This window comes from Rhagoletis pomonella, unplaced genomic scaffold (genome assembly GCF_013731165.1).
Source record: "Rhagoletis pomonella isolate Grant_MI unplaced genomic scaffold, Rhpom_1.0 Rhpom_scaffold_00008, whole genome shotgun sequence".
Lineage (NCBI taxonomy): Eukaryota > Metazoa > Arthropoda > Insecta > Diptera > Tephritidae > Rhagoletis > Rhagoletis pomonella.
The window spans coordinates 20,882,237-20,906,506 of record NW_023458562.1 but is presented as its reverse complement, the minus strand read 5'-3'; the positions used below and the strand labels follow the sequence as shown (position 1 = coordinate 20,906,506).

Genomic DNA, 24,270 nt, shown 5'->3' with positions numbered 1-24,270 from the left:
TTGCACTTGTTTTTGTTTATTTACTGCTATTTTATTATTTTTTTAAATAGAATTCACGCGTGTGTGTGAAAAGACATTCGCCGGGTGTGTATGGCTGTGTGTGTTTGCGAGTATGACTAAACGTTTGGGTTGACCAACGGCTGGGGTGGGAAATAGGAAATGGCCAAACAAGGCAATTGGACATAGTGTTTTTATCATTTGCTTTCACTTCCTTTTTATTTTGAAAAATTGTGCAATATTTACACTAACTAGTTTGGCAATTTATCTCTGGAAAGTGCATAAACAGCAAAATTGCAAGCTGCCAACAATACAAAATAAGGCAGGGGCAGGAGCAGAAGTTTAAAGGGTACGCAGCATGCTTAATACACACAAATGCACAGACACTGACACATACACATATGTATATATGTACATGGATATTTACAATAATAAAAAAGCGTAGACTAGTGGCGAGCCAAATAGCTGAAGGAAGACCATTAAAGAAAACAGTTTATCATCATTATCCGCACAAGCCAGTGATAATAAAGCAAGGATTCGAAGGAGTTGAAGATTTCTTAAGCACACAACAAAAAAAAAAAGACTGGTTAGACCATGAATTCATTGGAAAGTCAAGGGGAAGGAGGTCAAGGAAGATGAGCACTAAAGGGCAGAAAACCATTCTTATGGAGCTGTGCGAGTAAAATATTTAGCAAACACAATTGGAAGACTTTTTTTGTCAGTGTAAAAAAAAAATGGTGTATGCTTTCAACCAGACCCACCTACCGACAGGTATTTCGGCCCGCTGAATCCGAATCCGAGGCCCATTTGACTCGAACACGCTCAAAATTTCGAGTAAATTGCGAAAATAGCCACAGAGAGTCTTTTATAAAAGTAATCGTCCATATTTTCCTAGCTTGGAGCTAAAACTAAGCTAGAACTATAATTTCCAAACAGACTCCAAGCCTATGATCCGCCAATGAATTATACATTCAAGAATACACATTACGGGTATTCTCCTATAGTAAATTAAAAATATGCTACTAGCTGCACTGAAAATAAATACATACATATATCGAAAAAACATGAATGGGGCAATGTTTTTATTCCCCATTCATTAGTTATTGGATATATGTACAACTTATATTCGCTTGCACTCACAGCTTAAGCAGTGCAACCGCACGCCGAGAAAATAAAAATATTTTATATATATATGTACACGCATCTTTCTCTACATACACCCATATAAACAAGGTAAAATATTAACAGAAAACAACAACCAGGAAATGAGGCTACAAATAACAAAGAATAATGAGTGATTGGCAGGGATTTGTGTTGCAAGTACTATGTCATTTTCTGTAATCGGTGAAGACAAGCTCCGCAGTTTATTTACAAAACGACGGACGATCGATCGCCACTTGCGTACTATCTCATACAATCGTTTATGTATTGGTGCGGATAATGCTGCGAACGCAGGAAAATATTCAATACAAAATAAATAAAACGCTGCTACTGACATTTCTTCAATCGAAACGCAAAAACCAAGGAAAAATCTGCAGAAGCACACGATTACGACGGAAGAAGATTGCAGGAAATGTTTTAAAAGGCTAAGGAAAGAGTTGCACTGCAAGGCAATGGTAGATGCCACACAATCAAAAGCACTCGAAATGGGCGAGGTTTATTATGAAAAATAAGCGTATACACATACATACGAGGGTGGTCGCGGAAGTATCCGACCTAACAAAGAAAACACAAAAATTTGGGGAAAAAATATATTTATTTTTCAACATAATCTCCTTTCAGCTCTATACACTTTTCCCAGCGATACCCCTTTTTATAATAAGAACTGTCTTGCTCCTCAAAATAGCCATTAACTGCCGACAAATTCTTCATCGTTAGAAAATCTTTGACTACGGAGCGATTTTTTGAAGTTAGGGAACAGAAAATAGTCCGAGGGGGCTAAATCTGGCGAATAGAGGGTGCATGAGGTAGCAACTCAAACATTAATTCATTAATTCGCTAAACACTCAATTGAAACCTCATCACGACACTGTTTAATAAAATAAAAATTAAACGAAAAAATCAAATGTGAAAATGCATACAAAAAATATTATTCAAACCCGCGAGTTTTTGGTTACGACATTACTAAAGCTTTTTATAAATTCACTAAGAGCAGGCTAATATTAAAAAACTGTGTGTAAAGTAAAGCAAAAAAAAAACTCATGGTCAAAAATAGTTAAAAATTCATTTCATTTCAATGTTGCCCGACACTCTCCGTTGACAAGTAAGGTCGAGATAACCCACTAGCGGATAAAAAAACATACTGCTAAATTCAATGATTTGTTTATTTTTTGTAAGAAATACATATGAGCAGGAAATTAGGTTACTCATACGCCATGTGTGCCCGCATTTGATCAAACTTAATAGGGCAACTATAACTATTGATTCCGCGAACTTTAAAGCGTCTTTTACTATTACCAGAGTGTAAATTGCATTTCACTGTTGTCAAAAGTTCGTCAAAGTTCAATTTCAATAATAAATAAGATTCAAATGCAATTATTATTCCTCTACGAAGGAGCGTTGTTGTGTGGCTGCTAAAAGGTTTGTGCTGTAGTCAAATGCATTTCCTAGCCATGGGCGGTCAACTGCACCCCCGATATTATCTTTCATTTGCATACATGTGCTCATTTCCTGGTTAGTGGCATGACCAATACAACAAGTATGCCTTAAGCGAATATTGACGCTGCGTTCCTGCCGCTTGCAACGCAGCCAGCATATTGCCAGCAGCAGTGCCAGCGATTGGTAACGACGTTGAACCAATTGACCGTATGATTTTACTACCAGTCGGCCGGCGATAACCCAATGCTGGATGGCCAGGAAGGACGGACCGGACCAACCAATCTCCACATAAATTCGCTCGCCCACCCATAACAACCTGATTGCCGCTCGCTACTTGCATGGAGGAGTGTGAGTTTAGTAAACGAATGTCTGTCACCGATCTGCATGTGTGTGTGTGTGTGTGCGCGAGATATATCCTGCAATCACGGGCTGGAGCAGCGCCATTTCGGTTCAGCATATCGGGCGTGTGGCAGAGAGCACGCTGAGGGTATTGCTTGTTGCCCGGCAGATTAGATACTCTTATTTACTGTAAGTGAATATGCTGAGGTGTTGTCAAACACAATTCACCGCACAGTACAGTTGACCAGTTGACCCATGGCCGACCCTATTTTGTTTGTATCTGAACATGCAGTGATATAAATGCGTGTGTGTGTTTGTGTGCACGTAATCGGTTTTACGTTATGCTGCTCATTATAGAGTTTTGCTTACCTGTGCCAAATAATACAATTTAACGTCATCGAACCGGCAAGGTTCGTTATTATGCAAGTATGTATGCAAATGGCTCTTTGTGGATTACAATATGTAGTCCAATTTGTAGTTACCACACAAAACAGTTTGATTTTAAGCGTTGCCCCTTCGACCACAGAAATCATGCGAATATATAAATTCATTTGTATTTGTATGTATGTAGATAGATAGGTAGTTAATTGTAGTACTGTTACCGGTAGGTTTATTGTGCCCTTAGCTCATCACTACACCTCGAATAGCCCTAGAGGCTCTGTAAATGAAACTTATAAAATTTCATAATAGATCCCGGGGATATAGAGTGTATGCGCTTAGCACTTGGCCACAGGGGTTCTATGACCTCCTCTCCCTCCTACGTGCTGCGGCCTCACACTTTATAAGAACTTGTAAAGGAGTCTCTTTGGCAGCGTCGCAAAAGTGGCACAGGTCACTGGACCAGATTCCTAAATAATGCAGTTGACCTCTTAGCCTTCAAAATACCTGAAATGATTCTTAGTTTCTCCTTGGGGAGATCCATGAGTTGCCTATATCTCTTTAGAATGTACCCTCAGTTTGGTATTTTCCTTTCTAAAAATTTTCTTTATGGTGTTGGGACTTTCTGCAAGAAATAGCCCAGGCCCTATCGGGGTCGAGGCTTTAGCATTCACTCGGGAGGCTTTGATGTAAAATAATTAATATTATTCTTGAATATTTATTATATTCCATATCATTGTAGTATTATCGATATGTTACTCAATATCATTATCTAAGCTAGTTTTGCATACCGTTGTCACTATGCTTATCGAAATATCATATCAAAATTGCTTAGATATTTTTACACCGACTCACAATTTGCAATTTGTTTCCAAACTAAATCAGCTTATCTGAAGCATTTTAATATCACGTAGCGAGGGAGTGAACACTCGTACAGCTTAAGCCATCAAAAAATACCTGAGTCTGCGTTAAAGAGCTGATTTTATTTCCAGCAAGGTGAAGAATTGCAAATTATCGGTAGTAAAATGTTCAATTTCTTTACCACGTTTACAATTTCTAAAAAAAAAAAATAAAAATAGTAGTTAAAATAGCGTACACCCTACCGTATTTTATGGCAGCGCGTTTAAAATAAATCGAAAACTCCGCTACCTCCATTCCCCGACTGCACCTCCATCATTTCTTAAAATTGGGAATGTAAACAGCCAAACAAAAAAAAAAAAGAAAAATTAAAAAAAAAGAAAAAAAAAACGATTTGATTTGAAGAATTTCATTTAAGTGCAAATAAATGAGTTTTATAGCATATCACTGAAATTTGAGTTTTCTCGTCTGCTGAACTGCGCGTTCTCCACACTCCGCATGCGGCGCGCCTTGAACGAAGCAACAAGATTGATTTTGATAAAACCACATTTTGGTCGAAATAAATGCATTCGATTGTGAATCTAACCAAATATGCAGCCAAATGCAAATTGAAAAACGCACTGACCTGTAAACATGACAAATACGGCTGACTATACGATTGAAATACATACTTACCGAGCTACATATGTACATACAGACATACATACATACTACATCAACAATTCAATTTCATCTCGCAACCGCAACACTCCACTATCCGCCTTATCCTTTCACCTGCTCAGCTGCATTGCCTTTCACATCCGATCTGCTGCGTGTTTTCCACGTTCGGTGCATACTGTGGTTGAATAACAGGCAGGTATCCTTTCGTGACGCCTCATTGCACTTGTTTACTGGTTTTTGATTTGCTTTTTTGTGCGTTTTTTCCCGGAAAGTTGAGAAGCGACTTACGTTAAGAAGTGGCGCAAGTTGTTCTCCTGTTATTAAACGCAGCGCTGAGTTTGTGGAATTTCGGTGATGGGCCAGTTTTCTGTGTTGTGGGAAATTTCAGCAGTGTTTGGTAAATCTCGAGTTGGCGGCAGAAATCGAGTGGTAATTTGAGTTACCTTTCTGCGAGCATATATTTGAGTATCTGTCTGCTGCTGGCTGAGGCATCTTAAATCGCAAAATAAATATTTGTGCTGAATGAAACTGAAAACTATGGCTTTACTTATGGCACAAGTCCTTCGAAAGTGTATATATTAGATACTTCATCAAAAAGCAAAAAGTAATGGCTCTCTTTTTTTTGTCTTCCATACAATTAAAGCGTTCTTGGAAAGATTCTTTTGTTTGACATTTTTACTCGATAATAATTTCCCAATATTTATAAATCTCTCGTTTAAATTCCCTCCATTAACTGCTATCGCTTTCCCCTAACAGATTTATTTTCCAACCCATTTACTTCCCCAATTTACTGCACCGACCGTCCATTGCTGCTGCACGCATCCTCCAAGGTATTCTTGATCTGCCAATCGAATAGCCAACAGAATGGCATTTAATGGATTTACTTAAACTTCAACTATCTCCAACCAACGAGCAATCAACAGAACTAACTGCTTACCGCTCTTAGCAATTCCTTTCTCCAACTAAATTGAATTCAACTCGCACCACTTGCCGTCCTCGGCAACCCTTCCTCGGCGTGTGCTCTTTAGCCAAGTTTGCCATTTCCATTTGCAACAAAGGAAGCAGCAGCAGCAGCAGCAGCATCAAGTGCAGCAGTGAAATTTATTGAAAATTCAAATATTTGCATACAACATAAAATGGCAGCAGCCACACAAAGTATGCAGAAGTGTGGGTGCAGCAGTACGAAGGCTACAACATGGCTTGGAAGTGGATATTGCATTGATAGTAGAAAAAACATGGGTGAGGAATTGCAAAAAAAAAAGCCAGTCAATTTGCTTTCTCAATGTATGCAGGCGTTTGTGTGAGTGCAGTGCCATTGTATGCATGATTGTGCATGTGTGTGCGTGTGTGTGTGTGTGTCGTTGCCGTAATAATAAAATGGAAATCAATTTTTTTCTATGCCTGCACCTAACCGCGCTCGCTTAGTGCCTTATTATGCGTCAAGTGAAAGCGAAAAGAATTGAAAATTTATTGGCACACCCATCAGCCACTCGGCACGCCCTCGCTTCCCTGCTTCGCACTCACTCCCATTCGCTAATGCTGTAATACTCTTTGGCAATCAATCGAGTAAATGGCAATCTTCTCAACCTTTTTGCCTTTGCCTCTGTGTGTGTTATTCTTCGAGCGAAAGTGTTTGCCTAGCGCCAGCGCCAATTGCCACTTCGTCTTGTTTGAAAAATCATTTGAATAATAATAAGCGCAATTTGCATCCATTATCTTCGGCATTTATCACCCACCTTCATAACACACCTCTAATATTTATTGTCTCGCTTTTTGTTCTCTTTCTCGTGTCACAGGCGAAGCGCATACAGAGCAATGAATTGGCCGCCATCAAAGTCATCAAACTCGAGCCCACCGATGACATACAGATCATCCAGCAGGAGATTATTATGATGCGCGATTGTCGGCATAAAAACATCATCACATACTATGGTTCGTATCTGCGACGCGACAAATTGTGGATATGTATGGAGTATTGTGGTGGTGGCAGTCTGCAGGACATCTACCAGGTGACGGGGCCGCTGGCCGAACAACAGATCGCCTACATGTGCCGTGAAACTTTGAAAGGACTCGAGTACCTGCATACGATGGGCAAGATGCATCGTGATATCAAGGGCGCCAACATCCTGCTGACCGAACAGGGCGACGTCAAGCTGGCGGATTTCGGTGTGTCAGCGCAGATAACCGCCACGATCAACAAGCGAAAAAGCTTTATCGGTGAGTGTGGCTCGTTTACCAGCACATATGTTTCTAGTTTATATTACTTTTAAACAGCTATTTTTCCTATAGTTGGTTTTGTAAAACAAGTGAGTTTTAGTAAGACTCAACTTTATGATTCACTGGGCCGCTGAACCCCATAAAACTCCGCTTCAGTGGCTCTGTAAAAAAAAGATACATATCTATTTGAGTCGCTTTTCTAGAATATTTTGCGACATTCCTATATTGGATGTCAACTTATAGGGCAATTCTGGCTAAGATAGAAAAAGTCTTTCGTAAGACAAATAAACGACAAATTGCAAGATAGTTCGAACGACTTTTGTTAATTTTTAGGAACTTACTTGCTTTTCATCTTATATATTAATTATTTTTTTTAGTTAAATTTTCTTTTAATTCTTGGATTTTATCCTTTAAAAAAGAAAACTATTTGTTTTAATATAATGTAAACTTATTTTGTTTATTTCTTCTTTTTACTTAAATTTTCTTTTACTTTTTAGTTTTTTGAAAAATATATACATAATTTTTTAAATGTTTCGTTTTTCGTTTTTTTTGTTTAGTTTTTTTTTGCATTTTATTCTTTTAAAAAGAAAAAAATATTTATTAAATTTTAATAATAGATATATTTTGTATAGTATTAAATTTAATTTTATTTATTAATTCTTATTATTTTAAAATGAAAAATATATATATATTTTTTTAAATTTAATTTAATTTTAAAAAACTTATTGCTAAAAGGCGGACTGCATAAGGCTAAGTAGGACCTTCAATTAGTCTTTCGAAAAACAAAATAGAGCTTTCGAGAGAGGTGCCAGAATTAACACTTGTCTTACGAAATATATTGTCGTCGTTCTTATTGTGTTTAGGAATTCACAATTCGTGCCTAAAACTATGCAATTTTTTATTCCACGGAATTTTCATGTCTCGCAAAAGTTTGGTTTCGGCAATAAATACAAAATTGCATGTGAAGAAGATACATAAAGAATTTGAATTTTATGGTAATCTAAATATGCACTACGATTTATTTACGTGAAATCAGCTAATATTAGCTAAGATTTTTTTACCAGCGCACATACTTATTTTGTAATTAAAAACCCATAAACAAAAGACGTGCCAAGTTTCTTTTACAAAGGACTTTTCCAACAAAACACCAGAAACTTAGTTCGAACATTAATTGAGTAAAATTGACACGAGTACTCACTCAAGACGGCTGTGTGTCGTACAAGTAAAAACGAATGAAATTCTGAGCAAAAAAAATGCTTTACTTTTAAAATTAAGTTGAAAAAAGTATTAAAAAAGAGACGAAATTGATGGCAAAGAGAAAGCTATTTGCCGCCAAAGAAATTTCTTATTAGAAAAAGCTTACTTTAGGATATAGCATTTCAAGTCTTGGTAACATAGCAGGCGGCAGCAACGAGCAGCGGCCAGAAAAATTACTAAAAAAAATGCTTGCTGGCAAAAGTGTAGCAACGTGTGTCTTAACGACATTTGAAAAGGAAATTAAAGCTATGTCGCAAAAGAAGTCACCGAGTGGGAAACTTGAAACGAAAGAGAGGGAAACAACGTAGAATTCTTGGTGAGAAAAGTGAGTATTGTTTAGTATTTTTTCTTCGCTTGACTGGATCATGTACGAGTAGCAAAAGGAGAAGCGAAAAAATAGAAATCTAAAGAAATAAAAAGAAAAAATCCAGCGAAATGCCAAGTCACACTCACACGCGTCACAGCCACATTGTTGTCCGCGTACCCTCTCCCTCGCACGCGCTCTGCCATGCCTTGCTTCGGTGTGCCGCTGCACATTCTGCTTCCGCAATTGGTCAACGTCTATTGTGGTTTTCCTTAAACTTTCTTGTTTTCATTTTTCAATGTTTTTTCTTGCTGCTGCTGCTGCTGCGCAGGATTTGTTCTACATTCTTTTCATGCCTTGCTGCTGCTGCCGCTGCCGTGGCCGCCGCCGCTGCACCGCTGCTATTGTTGTCGATTTCGTTCGCTTCGTTACTGTTTACTTGTACATATATTAGCTTCCCTGTTAGCATACATGTAATTGTGTGTGTGTGTGTGTGTCTGTGCGCACTTCTTAGAGCTTGCAGTCTTCTCTGTAGTATTAAAAAAAAAAAAAACGACGTGCGGAGGCTGCTGCTGCATCGACTTAAATGGGCTCAGCCTGTTTTCAAGGCTTGTTTGCAGTTCAACTATGTTCCCTATTAGTTTCTCCTGCTTTTGTGTTTACCGGCATTGTTTTCTGATATTATTGTATGTATGTATATTTCATTTTGTCGTATACTCGCTACTAAATTGAAAATAGGGCGGCAGTGCATGGTTTACTTTCTCGTTTCTATAGCATTTCTTGTAATTTGCCGAAGTCTTCTTCCGCCTAGGGTTATGCAACGTTTTCCTTTGTATTCGCCAACTTTTTTTTAGCAGTTTTACAAATTCCAAGAATACTTTGCAAACCCTAAACGAAGTTTTGTATGCCTTGGCAAATTTGGTAGGTAACAGCTGTGCATGTAACCAAATTTAAAAGCAGCCAGTGAATGATTTTGTTGCTAGCTGTTTTCAACCGCAAAAACAGTGGTGAGTTTCGTTTTCCATTACCTCTATTAACGTGAAAACTAATTAAGTACATTTAATCAAAATTCTCTCTTCGTTCATATTCCATTTCTAACTAAACCTGTGGATCCTGAATGTCCTTGTAAGCTTTGCAATTTCACACTCCTTCTCATTTTCTCAAACATTTCATTGCACGTCACCACAACTTGCAGAAATGTGTGGGGAACGAACGTTTCAAAAATAAATAGTTAATGAGTTACTGAATGAGGTGCGAGTATGTATGTACATACATACATACATATCGTTAGTATAGTATGGAAAGGACGTATCTAACATCGTTGCTTAAATGCAATAAAAGCCATAACTAACTAAAATCTTTGTTGCATAAAACTATCTGGGGACTTATAGTTCGATTTTTTTATTCAATCAAAAAGTGAATTTTTGGGATTTTTAGTTAGTTTCGGCTTTTTGTATTTCAGCGACGATGTGAGTTATGTCATTCCCATACTATACTAACGATATGTACATATGTATAGTATGTTCCGAATCCTTTCGTTTAATTGTTTCTTGTGAAAATGTTAAGATGAAGTTAAAAAAAAAAACGAGTCAACTTCAAAAAAAAATAACACAAAAACCTTTACTGATCTCGATATTTTTTCACGTTGGTGGTATCGAGTTTCCAAAACGACTTTATCATAACTCTTTCATCGCACATTCATTTCTTACTTACAGCCTTTGGCTTTGAGTAACTGTACACATGTGTGGTGTGTTTCAAATGGACCTAACGATACCAGGTCATTCCAAATACATATTTCGGGAAGAAAAATCGCTCAAAAATGCGGTTAGGTTAGGTTGGTGTGGCAGTCACTTAGACCTTGAAACACGGGAACATCAGTGACTATTCTTCATAGAACCATCTTGAAGCTCTTATAAAGCGTATGACTTTATCCCTACATGTGATACTTCCGTAAGAGAGCTCAAGAAGTGCCTACCTAAAAACTGCCCTGCTCTTGGCCAAAGCTGGGCATTTGCAGAAGAAGTGCTCTACGGTTTCTTCCTCTTACTCATCTTTGCAACTACTGCAATATTCGTGTGAGAATATTCCATATCTTGATGGGCCAAATAGTCCATGAACGGTTACACAAGCCGTGACCATCGCAATATCCTCTCTTGAGAGGCTGAGCAACTCGTTCGTCCTTTTCTTATCTTTTTGTGGCCATAGTAGCCTGGTTGTTCTACTGTGACCACCTCCAGGCATGACCTGTTGGCCTCTTGAATCATGTTTTTTCTAAGTCCTAATCTACAGGTTATCCATGGATATACCTTTTGCTTCACAAAGGGGGAAATTGGTATCTTTCCTGGCTAGCTCATCGGCCCTGAAATTCCCTCAATGTCTCTATGTCTCGGGACCCACATGAGCCCGACCTTGAATACGGCGCTAATATCATTTGGAGCTGCGAGGCATTCCTGTGCAATCTTCGATCTTAGCATTACCGCGTTCATTGATTTGATTAAAAGATGTTAATCGTAGTCTTCGTTACGGCATGCGTACTAAGGTACATAGCCTGAGATAATTCCAGTCCTAGATCCTTAAAGAAAAGTACGTTGGGAACCCTATTGTCTAGCTTGGATCCATCCGTGAAAAAATCCAATTCCCCCTTCTCCGGGGTTTTGGTCTTTGCCCCTCTCTTCTTTACAGGATGCTCGTCTTAAAGAGCTTACTGAAGGTTGGTTTAGGGGCGCAGTAGTTGATTTCCTTGGCTGAACCGCCCACTCTTCCATAGCACCATACTTTTTGGTCTGAACGCCAAAGCGGTGGCCAAGTATTTTCTTACCAAGTTTATTGCGGGCAAATTGATTAACAAAAATGCGGTTGCTCAGAATCATTTATCCGTTAGGTGAAATGGAAAGCGGACCTTAAATCGTATAAAGTTCAGAAAGTCGCAAGTCGGAATGCTATGAAGAACGTTGACTCAATAAATAGGAAGTAAAAACACTTTTTTTGTCCGGGAAATGCTTAAATTTCATCATTTGTTTTTGCTTCACCACATTAAGCTACATATGGTTAAATTGTTAAATAACTTGATTAACCGCTACTATCAGCTTAAGTTTAAATCAATATTTTCGTACATAAATCGGTTTCCAGGACCCGCTCCAATATCAGTCGGCTTTGCACGCCCACCTTGAATATATTCCGCTTTTAAATCGAATCTTAAATGGAAAGCACGATCATTTTTTATTTGTGCAGGAAATTTTCTACCATCCACAGACGGAGAGCCAAACAAGCAAACAAACAAAGCAGCAGTCAGAGATAAATTAATTCGCACAACAACAACTACCACTGGTGAGACTGCTTGCCCCACTGCGGTGAAGGCAAAATATCGTCGACGATTGTGAAGTCGGATGCTGTTGATTAAATTAATTAGTTTTAAAACGAATAGGTTTTATTTTATACCGCAGCGCAGATGCGTCAGGGGCGAGCGCACGTACACACTCGTACTTTGCTGCTACAAGGACATACACACTTCTATCTCACCTTGTTTTTCTTATTCAGTTTTTGAACACAAGTGGCGTTGAGCGCCATCTATCGTACGCTAAGCACGTCCACATTTTCAACTCAACAATTGTCGGATCAGCCCCTGACCCAGCGCTCGCTTGGCCTTCAAAGGAAATTTGCAGCGCGCGCCTTTAACGTTTCTGTCAGCTCTATACCCTCGAGTAGACGCTTGAGTGCGCCTTAGTACCTCCCCAATCTTTATTGCTCTCCTTTCATTGTCTGTTATCGCGCTAGGCTGTAGCGCGCTCTACGCTATCCTAGCTGTCGCCATTGCCATTCAATTTTATACGCTCCATTAAAATGTCAATCAGCGCAAGTGTCCAGCGACAACTGAAATATAATTATAAACTAACAAATAAATAATAATGGCCGCGACAGCTGCAGCGCTGGAGCCTCTCATGCGCCGACCAGTCAACGGGCAGCGTTTTTCATTTAATTATCACTGTCATCCTTTCGTTGTCACCGAAGTCTGGATTTTACGCTGAATTACATTATTTTCGAATGCCGGTCATGAAATAAATTCGAAATTGTTGACTTAAACCAGCAAACAAAAGCATTATTCATAGCGCAATGCTGCAGTGGCTTTTAAAAGTGAGCGGGCTAAGGGAGAAATTATAAAGCTGTAAAATGTGCTACAATTGGAAATTGTTCACCGCAGTTTAGCCAAATTGTCGCTACCATTTTGATTATTTGTTTGTTGAGGTTATTGTTGTTTTTTTTTGTATTTTGTGCATGCGCACATTTCTACTGGCGCTGATGGCTGGCCAAAGCTGTTAGTGTTTCAATTGCTCTGTGTTGGTAAAGATTTTGACATGATTTTATTTAATGGCCCACGCATCAAGCGCGTGAAGAGGGTCGCATCAACGCCAAAAGGCATGTGAAAGGCGAAAAAAGTGTGGCGTGATTGCAAACGCTCCGGTGAGAAAGTGAAACCGTAAGAAAAGAAAATGAAAAATGAAAAATTAAGGCTTCAGCCGACATACCCCGAATTCTGTAGGAAAATTGATTAGCGATCCCTCTTTCGCTGGCAGCTTGATAAATGTGTTTAGTGCCCACTTTTTATACCTTTCATGAGCATGAAATGGTATTATAACTTTGGTCCGATGTTTGTAAGTACCAGAACAAAAAGAGATAGACCCATTAAAATGTGTACTTATTTGATCGGAACGTCGAGCTGAGTTGATTTATCCATGTCCGTCTGTCCGTCTGTCCGTCTGTCCGTCTGTCTGTCTGTTTGTATGCAATCTAGTCTCTCAGTTTTCGAGATATCCGGATCAAATTTGGTAAGTGGGTGTATTTTTATAATGTATTAATCATTTGTCGGAACCGGAAGAATCGGACCACTATAACATATAGCTCCCATACAACTGATTGTTCAGATATGAGATTTTTCGTTATAACTTCTCCATTTATGCAGCTAGGAACATGAAATTTTGCAGTACTTGCACCTATTATCAACAGAATACTTACAGTGGAAATTACAAAGATCGGGTCACTATAACCTATAACTCCCATACAACTGATTGTTCAGATATGAGATTTTTCGTTATAACTTCTACATTTATGCAGCTACGAACATGAAATTTTGCAGCACTTGCACCCATTATTAACAGAATGCTTACAGTGAAAATTACAAAGATCGGTTCACTATAACCTATAGCTCCCATACAACTGATTGTTCAGATATAAAATTTTTCGTTATAACTCCTCCATTTATATAGCTGGGAGCAGGAAATTCCGCACTGTTTTCAATAATTATCAACAGAAAACTTACAGTGAAAATTAAAAAGATCGGATAACTATAACCTATAGCTCCCATACAACTGATTGTTCAGATATGAGATTTTTCGTTATAATTCATGCATTTATGCAGCTAGGAACATGAAATTTCGCACCATTTTCACTCATTATTAACAGAATACTTACAGTGAAAATAACAAGGATCGGGTGACTACAACATATATCTTCCATACATCTGATTGTTCAGATATGGGATTTTACTGTAAAACTCCTTTATTTGAACAGCTAAAACCGATAAATTTCGTAAGATATTTTATAAATAATAATACAAAGTCTACTGAGAAAATCGTCAAAATCTATGCTGTATAAGCTTTATCTCCTATAGCACTGATTGTTCAGATACCAGTTTTTGCGATATATCTCCTTTATGTAGGAAACTAAACCCAATAAATTGTGTCGGTTTACATACCGATCACATAGCAGTGAAAATCACTTAGATTGGTGCTAATATAAGGTATATCTTCCATACCTCTGTTTGTTCAGATGCGATTTTTTATATAGGTATGTAACTCATCTATCGATGTATGCAGATGTACTCAAAAGCAGTAATCTGTCAAAGTAAAATTTGCAGATGTTCATGAAAGGTATGAAGCCTTCGGCATAGCCGAAGACAGCGCTGCTCTTACTTGTTTATGCTAAAAATAGTTAGACGGCGTTTGTTTACAAGCTCGTAATTGAGTTAGCAAACGCCTACGCAGCTATGACGGCCACCAAACGGAGATGAATAGAAAACCAAATGTTGCTCATACGCCACGGTGTACATCTTTTTATTGGCATTTGAATGATACATACACATGTATATTTGTATGAATTTCCATTAAAATTTCTACATCATACAATTTGAAATTAAGTCGCAAAAGCTATACATTTAATAATATTTGCAATGAAAGCAACCCAAAGTGATACTTGCAATTTCAATTGAAAAAACTTATCTGGCATTGTCTGCAAGTCTGCGCCTGGTTCACGAATCAAAAAAAGAAGAAAACCTCAAGTGAAATGTGCAAATAAGCGATTTATAAACACAGACTAATGCGTAGCACAACAAACAGTTACACATTTCAAAAACAAATAAACAAAAAGATGCGAAGGCGGCGAACTAGAAGCCAATGAAATCAAAATTGCGAATTTGGCCGTCGAACAGGCGAATTGATTCGATTTTGCGCGCGAAGGGATGAAGTATTGTAGTAAACAAAATAAACAAGAAATCAGCTTAAGATCTGCGAATCTTCAAGAGCAAAAAAAAGAAGAAAAATCGAGATATAGTGGAATGTTTTGCAAAATTTCGGCGCACATCGAAACGGACAAAGAAAGGCAAAGAAATGAAGTATGGAAGACAAAACACTTACACTACAGCGTAGGTGTATGTGAGTGTGTGTGTAAATATGCTAATGCAAAGAAGAAAAATATTAAATATTGGAAAACAGCAGTTCTGCATTTACCGTTAGAGAATTCACATGTTTTTCTATGGGCGAAAATTTACAGCAAGCAAGCACATGTGCGCAAATCCGATGTGAGCACGTCGCATAGCAATTTGTTTTTGTTTCATTGAGTTGAGCACGTCCTTTTTGTTTTTTTTTTTTGTTTTGAAAAAAAAAAATAATAATAAAAATAAAAAATGGAAATGGAAACCGAGCACGAATTCGCTGGTATTTGTAGGCTTGCTCTGTATTATTTATAAAATACAAGCACAGGTGCCTTGTGCTCACATGAGTAATGATGGTACTCAGCATGCATGGTTAACTGTAAAAAATAAAAACATAAAAATTTAAAAAAAACTAAATTTCTTGTTTAAATTGTAAACAGTCTGCACGTGCATATCAATTTATTATGTACGCGGCGCCCAATTATATACATATGTATGCATGTAGGCATATGTATGTCTTGCTTGTGTGTTTGTGTGGCACGCAAAAAAAAAACATTCGATTTGGGTCAATAAAAATTAGCATAGTTAGTCGCTAGTGGCGGTGGCACCGGTGGCCGCAGCGGTTGCGGTGTACGTTTGTACGTATATCGGAAGACGGCATGCACTACAATCCAAATAAATAAATCAATGAGAAAATAAACTAACACCAATTGAGCGGTTATTGCGGTTATCTCTGTTAATGTGCAATTTTCAAAAGATTAATTCCCGTTTGGTTGGTTTGTTTGGAAATTAAGCCAGCAGCAGATTTTTGCTCAGCGGAAATTGGTTTCATTTGAATTTTCTTAGAATAATTCACGTCGGTTATCAAAATGTGGCCTGCAAATTTGAAATTAATTCTTAAACACGAAGCTTTAGCTTTTAAAATTCCTGTGTGAAAGTTTGAAAATAGTTGGACTGAACTCTTGGTTAAACCATCAGCCAACATCCTTGCGTAAAAAAAAACAGTTGCCAAGTTACTGAGAGACTCATCACTTTGCATGCCTATAACTTTTATTTTTTTTTATGAAAAAAAAAATGCGATGGTAGCTCACTCGTTGCTCGGCAGACGCTGCCCTAGTGGGCTTTGCGTGACAGGTGCGTGGCAGGCCTGCTTTTCGTTCGAAGATATATTTAATTCGAACTGCCCGTATGTAATTGGCTTCAGGCCCACCGCTCCCTGATCGCTCTATCCGACCACCAACCAAAATGTCAAATGAATTCTGGGGTGTCGTCACATGTGACAAGTTGTGCCACAAAACGCAGATTTGTCATATTTGTTGCGAAATTTGTGGCAGCAAATGTCGAAATTCTAAAATGTCTGTAGCTAAATTTCACAGCTAAACTGTCAGCCTATTACGAAATTCTAACATTTTGTAACATTCTAAACCGACAAACATATGTACTCGTATACAACAACACCACGAAATATCCGTTTAATGTAACCACGAACACATCAATTCCGGTTGACTGCCGCCATCCGCCATTCGCCATCAGCCACAGTACAGTCACAGCCCGCCGTCAGCAGCTCTCAAAAAGATTAGTGGGTGGAATCTGTCTGTCTGTCTGTCTGTCTGTCGCAAGGTGGTAGAAGGGATTTCTATGCATACAAGTCTGTGAATGTGTGGCTGTGTGGCCGTGTGGCCGTGTGTCGCTGCGTGCGTTATGAATGAGCATATGAAATAAGTAGAGTAACACATAAACATACCTACTATTTATACTATGTATGAAGGATGTTGAATGGGCGTTGGCAGCAAATAAACGCATTTTACTGTGCCTTGTCATTAAATCACTTGAACGTTTTGGAGAGTCATTAAGCTAATTCGACAGTAGGCAAAAGAGCGCATAAAAACCATAAAAAAAAACTACTAAACATACATATATAACGGTATTCAAACATACATTGGCACAAAGCGCTACAATGCGGTAATATTGGCTTCAGATGAATTTTTTCTTTTGAGATACATAAATGCATTGGCTGGCTGCAGCGTAGAGTCGCGTGAGCACAGATTTCCCCGTTTGGTTGCTTTGATACCCTGACTAGCTGTATGTTTGTAAGTAGGCTACTTGTAACGCTGTATACTGACGTTTAGAAAACTAAACCGAAGAGAAAATGTTACAGGTGAAAATACTATTACGCTACGGTTAGGCTGACTTCCTTGAAAGACTTGCTCGGCTTGCAAACGTGCCTGTAGCAAATATCTGCTTTTGTAACTACTTTTGCGTAGGAGTGAACTCAATGTTGCAATCAGATATCCACAAAGTGGTAAATGACATGGCCCAGTAGGAAAAATTTGCTTTCCGCTGCTGAGTTCAAACATTTTAGAGGTATCTGCAGGAGTCAAATCTAAAGTTTACATAGTACAGGCATACGTACGTAGTACATACGCATTGGCGCAGAAAAATGAACACAAGACCAGAGCAGTTCACATTTGGAGCATAGTTAATTTTGTTGTCTTGAGCGGTTCATTCCTTCCTAAACAGCATTTTTGGGGATGGTATGATGCCAACTCAGGATGAAAGATCTATAAAAAGACCCATAAAGTAAGTAAAACCTCCAAATATTTTTGTATTCTCCGATAAATTTTTGTATGGCTATATTAAGTGTCAGAAAGACTGAGAAAAGGGTTAAAATTCATATCGGAGCGAAATTTGTAGTTTGGGTCATATAGAAAAATTTCACGAAGAAAAATTTTGTAGAAGATTTTAACCCATTAGCTCTCACGAAAGCGTCGTTTCGGCCTCTTTTTTGGAAAGTGTGAATAAAATGGCATTTATTAGGTCGCTAGAGGGTTAAAATGTTTTAGAAAATAATTCGTCGGAAAATTTCACAACGAGTATTCTCAGACAAAGTCGTTATAGAAAGAATGTAAAAGTCCACAGGAAATAAAAAAAAGAAAGAAATATTTACACTTGAAATATGCAGCAACTTTTTATGCGTTTTATCATTTGTTCACAGGGACCGAAAATAACCGGTAAAGGTTTTTATTTTTAGAACATTGCAAAATCGTTATTTGTGACTTTTATTTTTCCAATCAATAATTATCGTTAAAGTTGAATTTTTATTTTTTTTCGGTTCGAATTTCATCGTTATTTTTTGGAAGAGAAACGCAACAACAATTACATGGAGTAAAAGTTCTGAACTGAAACGATGAATCCGCCTCTCTCGAAGAAAATAACGCTCATATTTTTGCATATTTTTCACAAAAATTTACAGCAAAAGCAAAGTACCTTTTCAAGCAACAGAAATAATAAAAATCATTTTTTGAGATTTTTCTTGAGAACTGCCTGCCGACATCCCTTAAATTATGACACTTACGATACCTGCGTATTCATAAAAGGTGTTCGCGAAAGATTCATGTTGACCCCTTTGTTTGGATAGTCTGAATATAATGGCGTTTGGGGGGTCGCTAGAGGGTTAAAATGCTCCCGAAAATCATTCGCCGGGAAATTTCACTAGAGGTTTTCACATGCGGACATCTTGTGCGACTCAGATTCTGATAATAGCGATGATTGCGCCTCACCCTCGAAAAGAACTAAAAGAATGTCCGCATTATTTGCTCTAAAACTCGATCATTTCTCACTTGGATATTTTCCATTTTGGCATAACGCTGTGCCATTCGTTTTACACCTTTTTAACGAACGTTTGTTGGATGTTAATAATGTGGGCCGCAACCATACCTTTTTCGCATTTTCCTGTCCCACACATCCTCTTATTGCTGCTGTCTGTTGCTCGCAAAGTTGATGACTTTGATTTTCATGTTGTCTTTGTTGCTGACTTGTTAATGATACTAAACGCTATTACACATTTACAAACATGCCCACATATTCACACACTCACACACACACACCCGCATGCTTGTTACGTGCTAACAAGGCACTACAGCAAGGACAGCAGGAAGAAGGTTGTATTAGTGGAAGAGTAACCTTTCAACTTTGCTTTGTCACAGTGAAAAAATGTGCAACTCTTTGATACGTGACTGAGTAGAGTCAACAATAGTGTTGCCATATGTCCCGTATTTGCCGGGATGGTACCGTATTTTGCATTAAATTTGAAATTTTTAGGCGGGACAAGATTTTTACCGTATTTTCGACAAATTTCATTATTGTTTTCAACCTGCAAACTTCTACTCAACATGATCATGGTTTAATGCGGCTATTGTGAGTAGGTCGTTAGCAAGCATTATTGCATGCAACTCTGCAAGAGAAATTTAGCTAAAAAATTTCCGTTGATTTTTTTGAATTTTGTGGAGGGAGTTGGAAATTTTCTTCCATATAATGCATGAACAAAGCTGACTTTTATATGGAAGAAAATGCGCAACACTCCACAAAAAAAAAACTCAATTGTAATTTTAAGCGCCTTGAAACTTTCACTTTATTGTACTGAAATCGAATTGGCTATAAAACCGCATACTCCAAATCTTTGTAGGAAATCTAATTGAAAATATCGAAATTTTTATGATTTTTTTTAATTTAATTATTTTTTTGTGAACTATTTGCAAGCTCTGAAACTTTTATTTATGTGGTATCTGATATAGATCGACCCATAATTAAATGAAAATTATTAATAATAAATAAATAAAGATAAGTTGCCAACGGCAACTGAATTTTGCTGCTATTATTTTGACCGCAACTGTATCTCTTAATTTGTTTTTATGGTTTTATCAATTATATGCTTACGTACATACATATTTTTGTATTAATTAAAAAGTGTTGCAATGAAATAAACGAAATTTATCACATGTTTATAACTAATCTGAGCATTACTTCGTTGAAATGGATCATCTTTGTTAATAATGGTTCGTAGTTTAACTTTTAAAGCAAATCCTTAATTTATCAATTGTCCCGTTAACTTTTTGTAAATCCCGTATTGGTCCCGTATGGCTGGAAAATAAAATCTGGCAACACTAGTCAACAACCAATTGCTTCTTCACCGGTACAGCGTTGCGTATACGTAACCTGTCGTAAGCACAATAACATTTGCTTTGCTGTCACTTGCCTTTGTTGCAAAAGTGTATGGGCGAGCAAGCGCCTATTTTAAATTGATTTTCATGGTGTTGCGTAAATATGTGCGCCGCATGCAAGTGGAACGATCCCTGCTGCCACATTTTTCGCACGCTTATAGAAAGCTCATCAGCATTCCTATCGTATTGTAGAGCTCAGTTTTATCATAGTTTTTTTTTCCTTGTATGCACTCAGTTCTTGCTCCTATATAAGCAATCTGGACTGGATAATAGTGCTGTGCGAATCGGTAATGAGCAAATATACATAGTAGTTCAAATAGTAGTTTTTGGCGCTGCTCATATATTTACCTAGGATTAATATTTTTCCATTTTTGTTTTGAAGCAAGCATGTATTTTCTACTGCCGAAAATTCAAATTTAAGTGGCGTATTGGAAGTTTCATGTAAATCACAGAATTTAAAATTAATTTTCGTCGTTGACATCTTTCCAACTCGTCCAGCATTAAATGTAACAGTTTACTTTTCAGCTAAGTATGTACATAAACATACATAAATATAAGCAAATATGTGAGCAAACATCGCTTTAACTTCACCCACATTCACGTTCTCATCCACATCAACGCCAACTCTAAATCGCACAACTCCGCCGCTTCTAAGCTTAAGGCTACAATTTTATTTACTTAACCTCTGTGCTGTTGCTGCTCTACTTTAATATGCGAATGTTAAGCAGCTCGCATTGAAACGCTTCAATGCACATGCTCCTGCAGCGCATTTGCTGAACTTTTAACCGTAATGTTTAGCATTTAGCTTTGCTGTTTAATGAAAGAGGTATTCAACTATGAGTACATATGTATAAATTTGCTACTCCCGCGAATAAGTGGCGCTAAGTTGTTGCCTAAGCGCTTCTAAGCGGATTTTTTTCGCAAATTTTCGTTACACCATTTTTGACTTTAGGCTAGTGTGCCACCTAACAGCTTAAATCACATACGCAAGCCTGTGTGTGTGTGTGTGTGTGGAGCTTAAGCCGCATTCGCTACCCGCCTTCACTTAAGGGTATTTTCATTCAATCTTTCCTTAGGCATTCATGCCATTCATTTTCTTTCGAATTCATTCTTTTGCTGTACTGCAATAGTATTCAGTTTTGAATTCTTTCATTCACTACTTTTCTGTGGTTTTCTGTGCCATTTTGCGCGATGCTGCTGCGGCCGCTTTTGTCAAAACGCTGCACAAGCGAGCGACCGACTGGCTGAGTGAGCGTTGCCTGCCTGTATTTATGTAAGTGCCTTTATTGACATGTCATCTTAGTTCAAAGAACCCGTCGGATCTCAGCTTTTATATTCGCTTCGTCTTTGCATTATTTTCTACGATTCGCTGCCTCTTAGCACGCCAGCTTTGTGTGCACTCGGCATTCAGTATCTATTCAACATTTAGATTTCGGTATTCTATGGTGGCTTAAAAGTTCAGTGCTATTTCAAGTGTTAGTTTTGGCGGCGGCTTTACTATGTAGAGTATGAACCTTACTTACCCTTTCGGCTGTAACCGCGCACCCGCCATTGATTGCATTCTTACGCTGCTGGCAGCGAGTAAGCACTGCAGTGCATTATAAACCGACAATATTACTTCCGTGCATTCATTCCATCATCTGTGCGCTCGCATTCATATTGCTTTATGTGTCAAACCACTAACGCTTCACTGCCTGCAATCTAGGATTACGTGGCCGGGCAACACTGCGTATGAGTGATGTTGGTTTTTTTTTCGATTGGTGCCCATCTGCGCTGGGGTTTTAGAGTGCAATGCAATGCTTTGAAACAAGCCTGTATGAATGCGATTTGATTTGGGGGTATTTTTTGTTGTGGCTTTAGTATATGCCAGCTAAATTTGAAGCTTTGAATTGGCAAATATAGTTTCATGTCGGTTTATTGGTCAGCATATACAAATGTATTTTGTGTATGTATCTGCCCCTCTATGAGATTGAATAAAATAGGAATAGAAGTGCATACACTTAACACTGTTATTAATGAAGGCAGCGACGAATAAAGAGGTACTCAAAAATATTTTCCATGCAGTAATGTGAAAAAAAAACCTTTAAGGCTTGGGTAAAAAAAAAATTTAAATTGTACTCCTTGTTGGCATTATTCAATCTTCTAAGCTTAGCTTTTACATACAATCGAGTTTTAGCCTTTTAAGTTAGCTTTAGTTTAAGTCAATAGTAATTTCAGCGAGTTAAAGCATTTCGTGGGAATATGGCAGTTAGTCTTAATGCCCCAAAATAGCACATCCAAATGATTGTAAAAGTAATTTTAGCAAAAAACAAAATTACAAGTTTCTCGGGCATCTAAGGTTGCATACTTTCAGGCGCACTACTTGCTAACTAAGCAAATAGGCAAATTTATTTCTCTAGGTCACCAGTAGATACGACTAATTTTCTTCTAATTAAAATGAGTCCGACTAATTAAACTTCTCATAAATGATAACTGATTTTTTCCATTTACCATTTATTTAATTTATTTCACGCAAATAAAGTCATATTAGTACCTTGGGGTTTCCGACCAACTATGTAATTGAGTTAAATATTCCTCTTGCAAATTTCACAAATTCTATGCTACTTTCAAATATGTTGCAAATTAAATGTAGGAATTGTAGCAAACTCGAATTCCCACAACATGCCCTCTGCGTGTCATAAAATGTGTGTGCGTAGTAGACGCATTTCCATTGACGATGTGCACTAAATAGCATCGGTTATTCGGTTGCCTAGCAGAGGGATTTGAACACTTGTGCAAAAGACCCTTCAATGCAAACACCCTTCAATTGCTTCTCTCAATTTCTAGACGAAGAAAAGGTCTATTTTCCACGCGAATCCCCTAACTCATTCTATTAAAAATATAGCTATTATACTTTCGGTGGTTACACTTATGGTGGTGACCACTTATAACAAGAATCAACAAATAACCAAGGTTTACAGCAAAAATCTTCTATGGATGCAACTCCAATCCCTATGTAGAACCGTATATGCATAATTTTTCGATAGGCCTGATAGTTTTTGAGAAACTAATTGATCATGGTGTAATAATAACAAGGTGTTGTCAGTAACTTAACCTCACTTTTTCGGCAGGTCTATTCCGGTCACGCATTTTAAAGTACTAGAAAAGGTACTAATTATTTACTACCTTTAATCCGTTGGTGCATACTATTTATATTTAATGTAGAAAAATGTATAATTACAGGCTTATAAGCCTGAATATATGTTTGTATCGGCAGCTCCACACAGCTTGGACATATATTGTAACTTTAAAACAGTAAAAGCCGTAAAATAAGGCAATTTCCTATAAGACTGTAAATGATTTTCTAAATAGATTAAAACACATAAATATCGATAATATAAGCGAATTCCTAATTTAACCATGCAGCCACTCTATATTAATTAATTTCTCAGAAACTATCCCACTGGGAAAATAGGTAAGCACCTTACGAGGTAAGTCATGTTTTCTTTCAGTTTTTAGTACCAAAATTGTCATCATGACCAGCGTAATCTACTAGTAAAGCACAAAATGAACACCTCCGGCGACACATTACGTTGTCAGTTGCAAAATAACGCGCATCCGAAGTTATTTCCAAGCACCGAACTACTCCGAGCGACTGCTCTGCATTACACGTAACTTACTTTGTACAGCGACTCAGAAGTATGTTTGATAGCAAATGTACATTCTAAATTCCTACTTACATAAGGCGGCCATGCCTTTGTAAAAGTAAGGGACGTTCGGCAGGGAAATGGTAATGACTGCCAGGTGAAGAGTAAGTTGCTAATAAGGTATTATTACGTGCTCCTAATTCCCACTGGGATCATGCCTATCGAAAAGGGAATTGTACACGGTTTCATTGGCTTTCATTTGCTGTTTTTCGTATTACGATTGTTCAATTGGTTTGTAAAATATACGTGATTAAGCGGAACCACTATTTTTTT

The 24,270-nt window shown here is 37.8% G+C and overlaps 1 protein-coding gene across 1 annotated transcript in view; it reads left to right on the top strand.

Moving 5' to 3' along the window:
• Positions 1-24,270, top strand: part of LOC118745226 (mitogen-activated protein kinase kinase kinase kinase 5) — a 108,107-nt gene that overhangs the window by 73,806 nt on the left and 10,031 nt on the right. The window contains exons 2-3 of the mRNA XM_036478750.1: positions 6,627-7,047; positions 7,120-7,136. Of these exons, the coding sequence (XP_036334643.1) occupies positions 6,627-7,047; positions 7,120-7,136 (438 nt within the window). The remainder of the gene's footprint in view (positions 1-6,626; positions 7,048-7,119; positions 7,137-24,270) is intronic.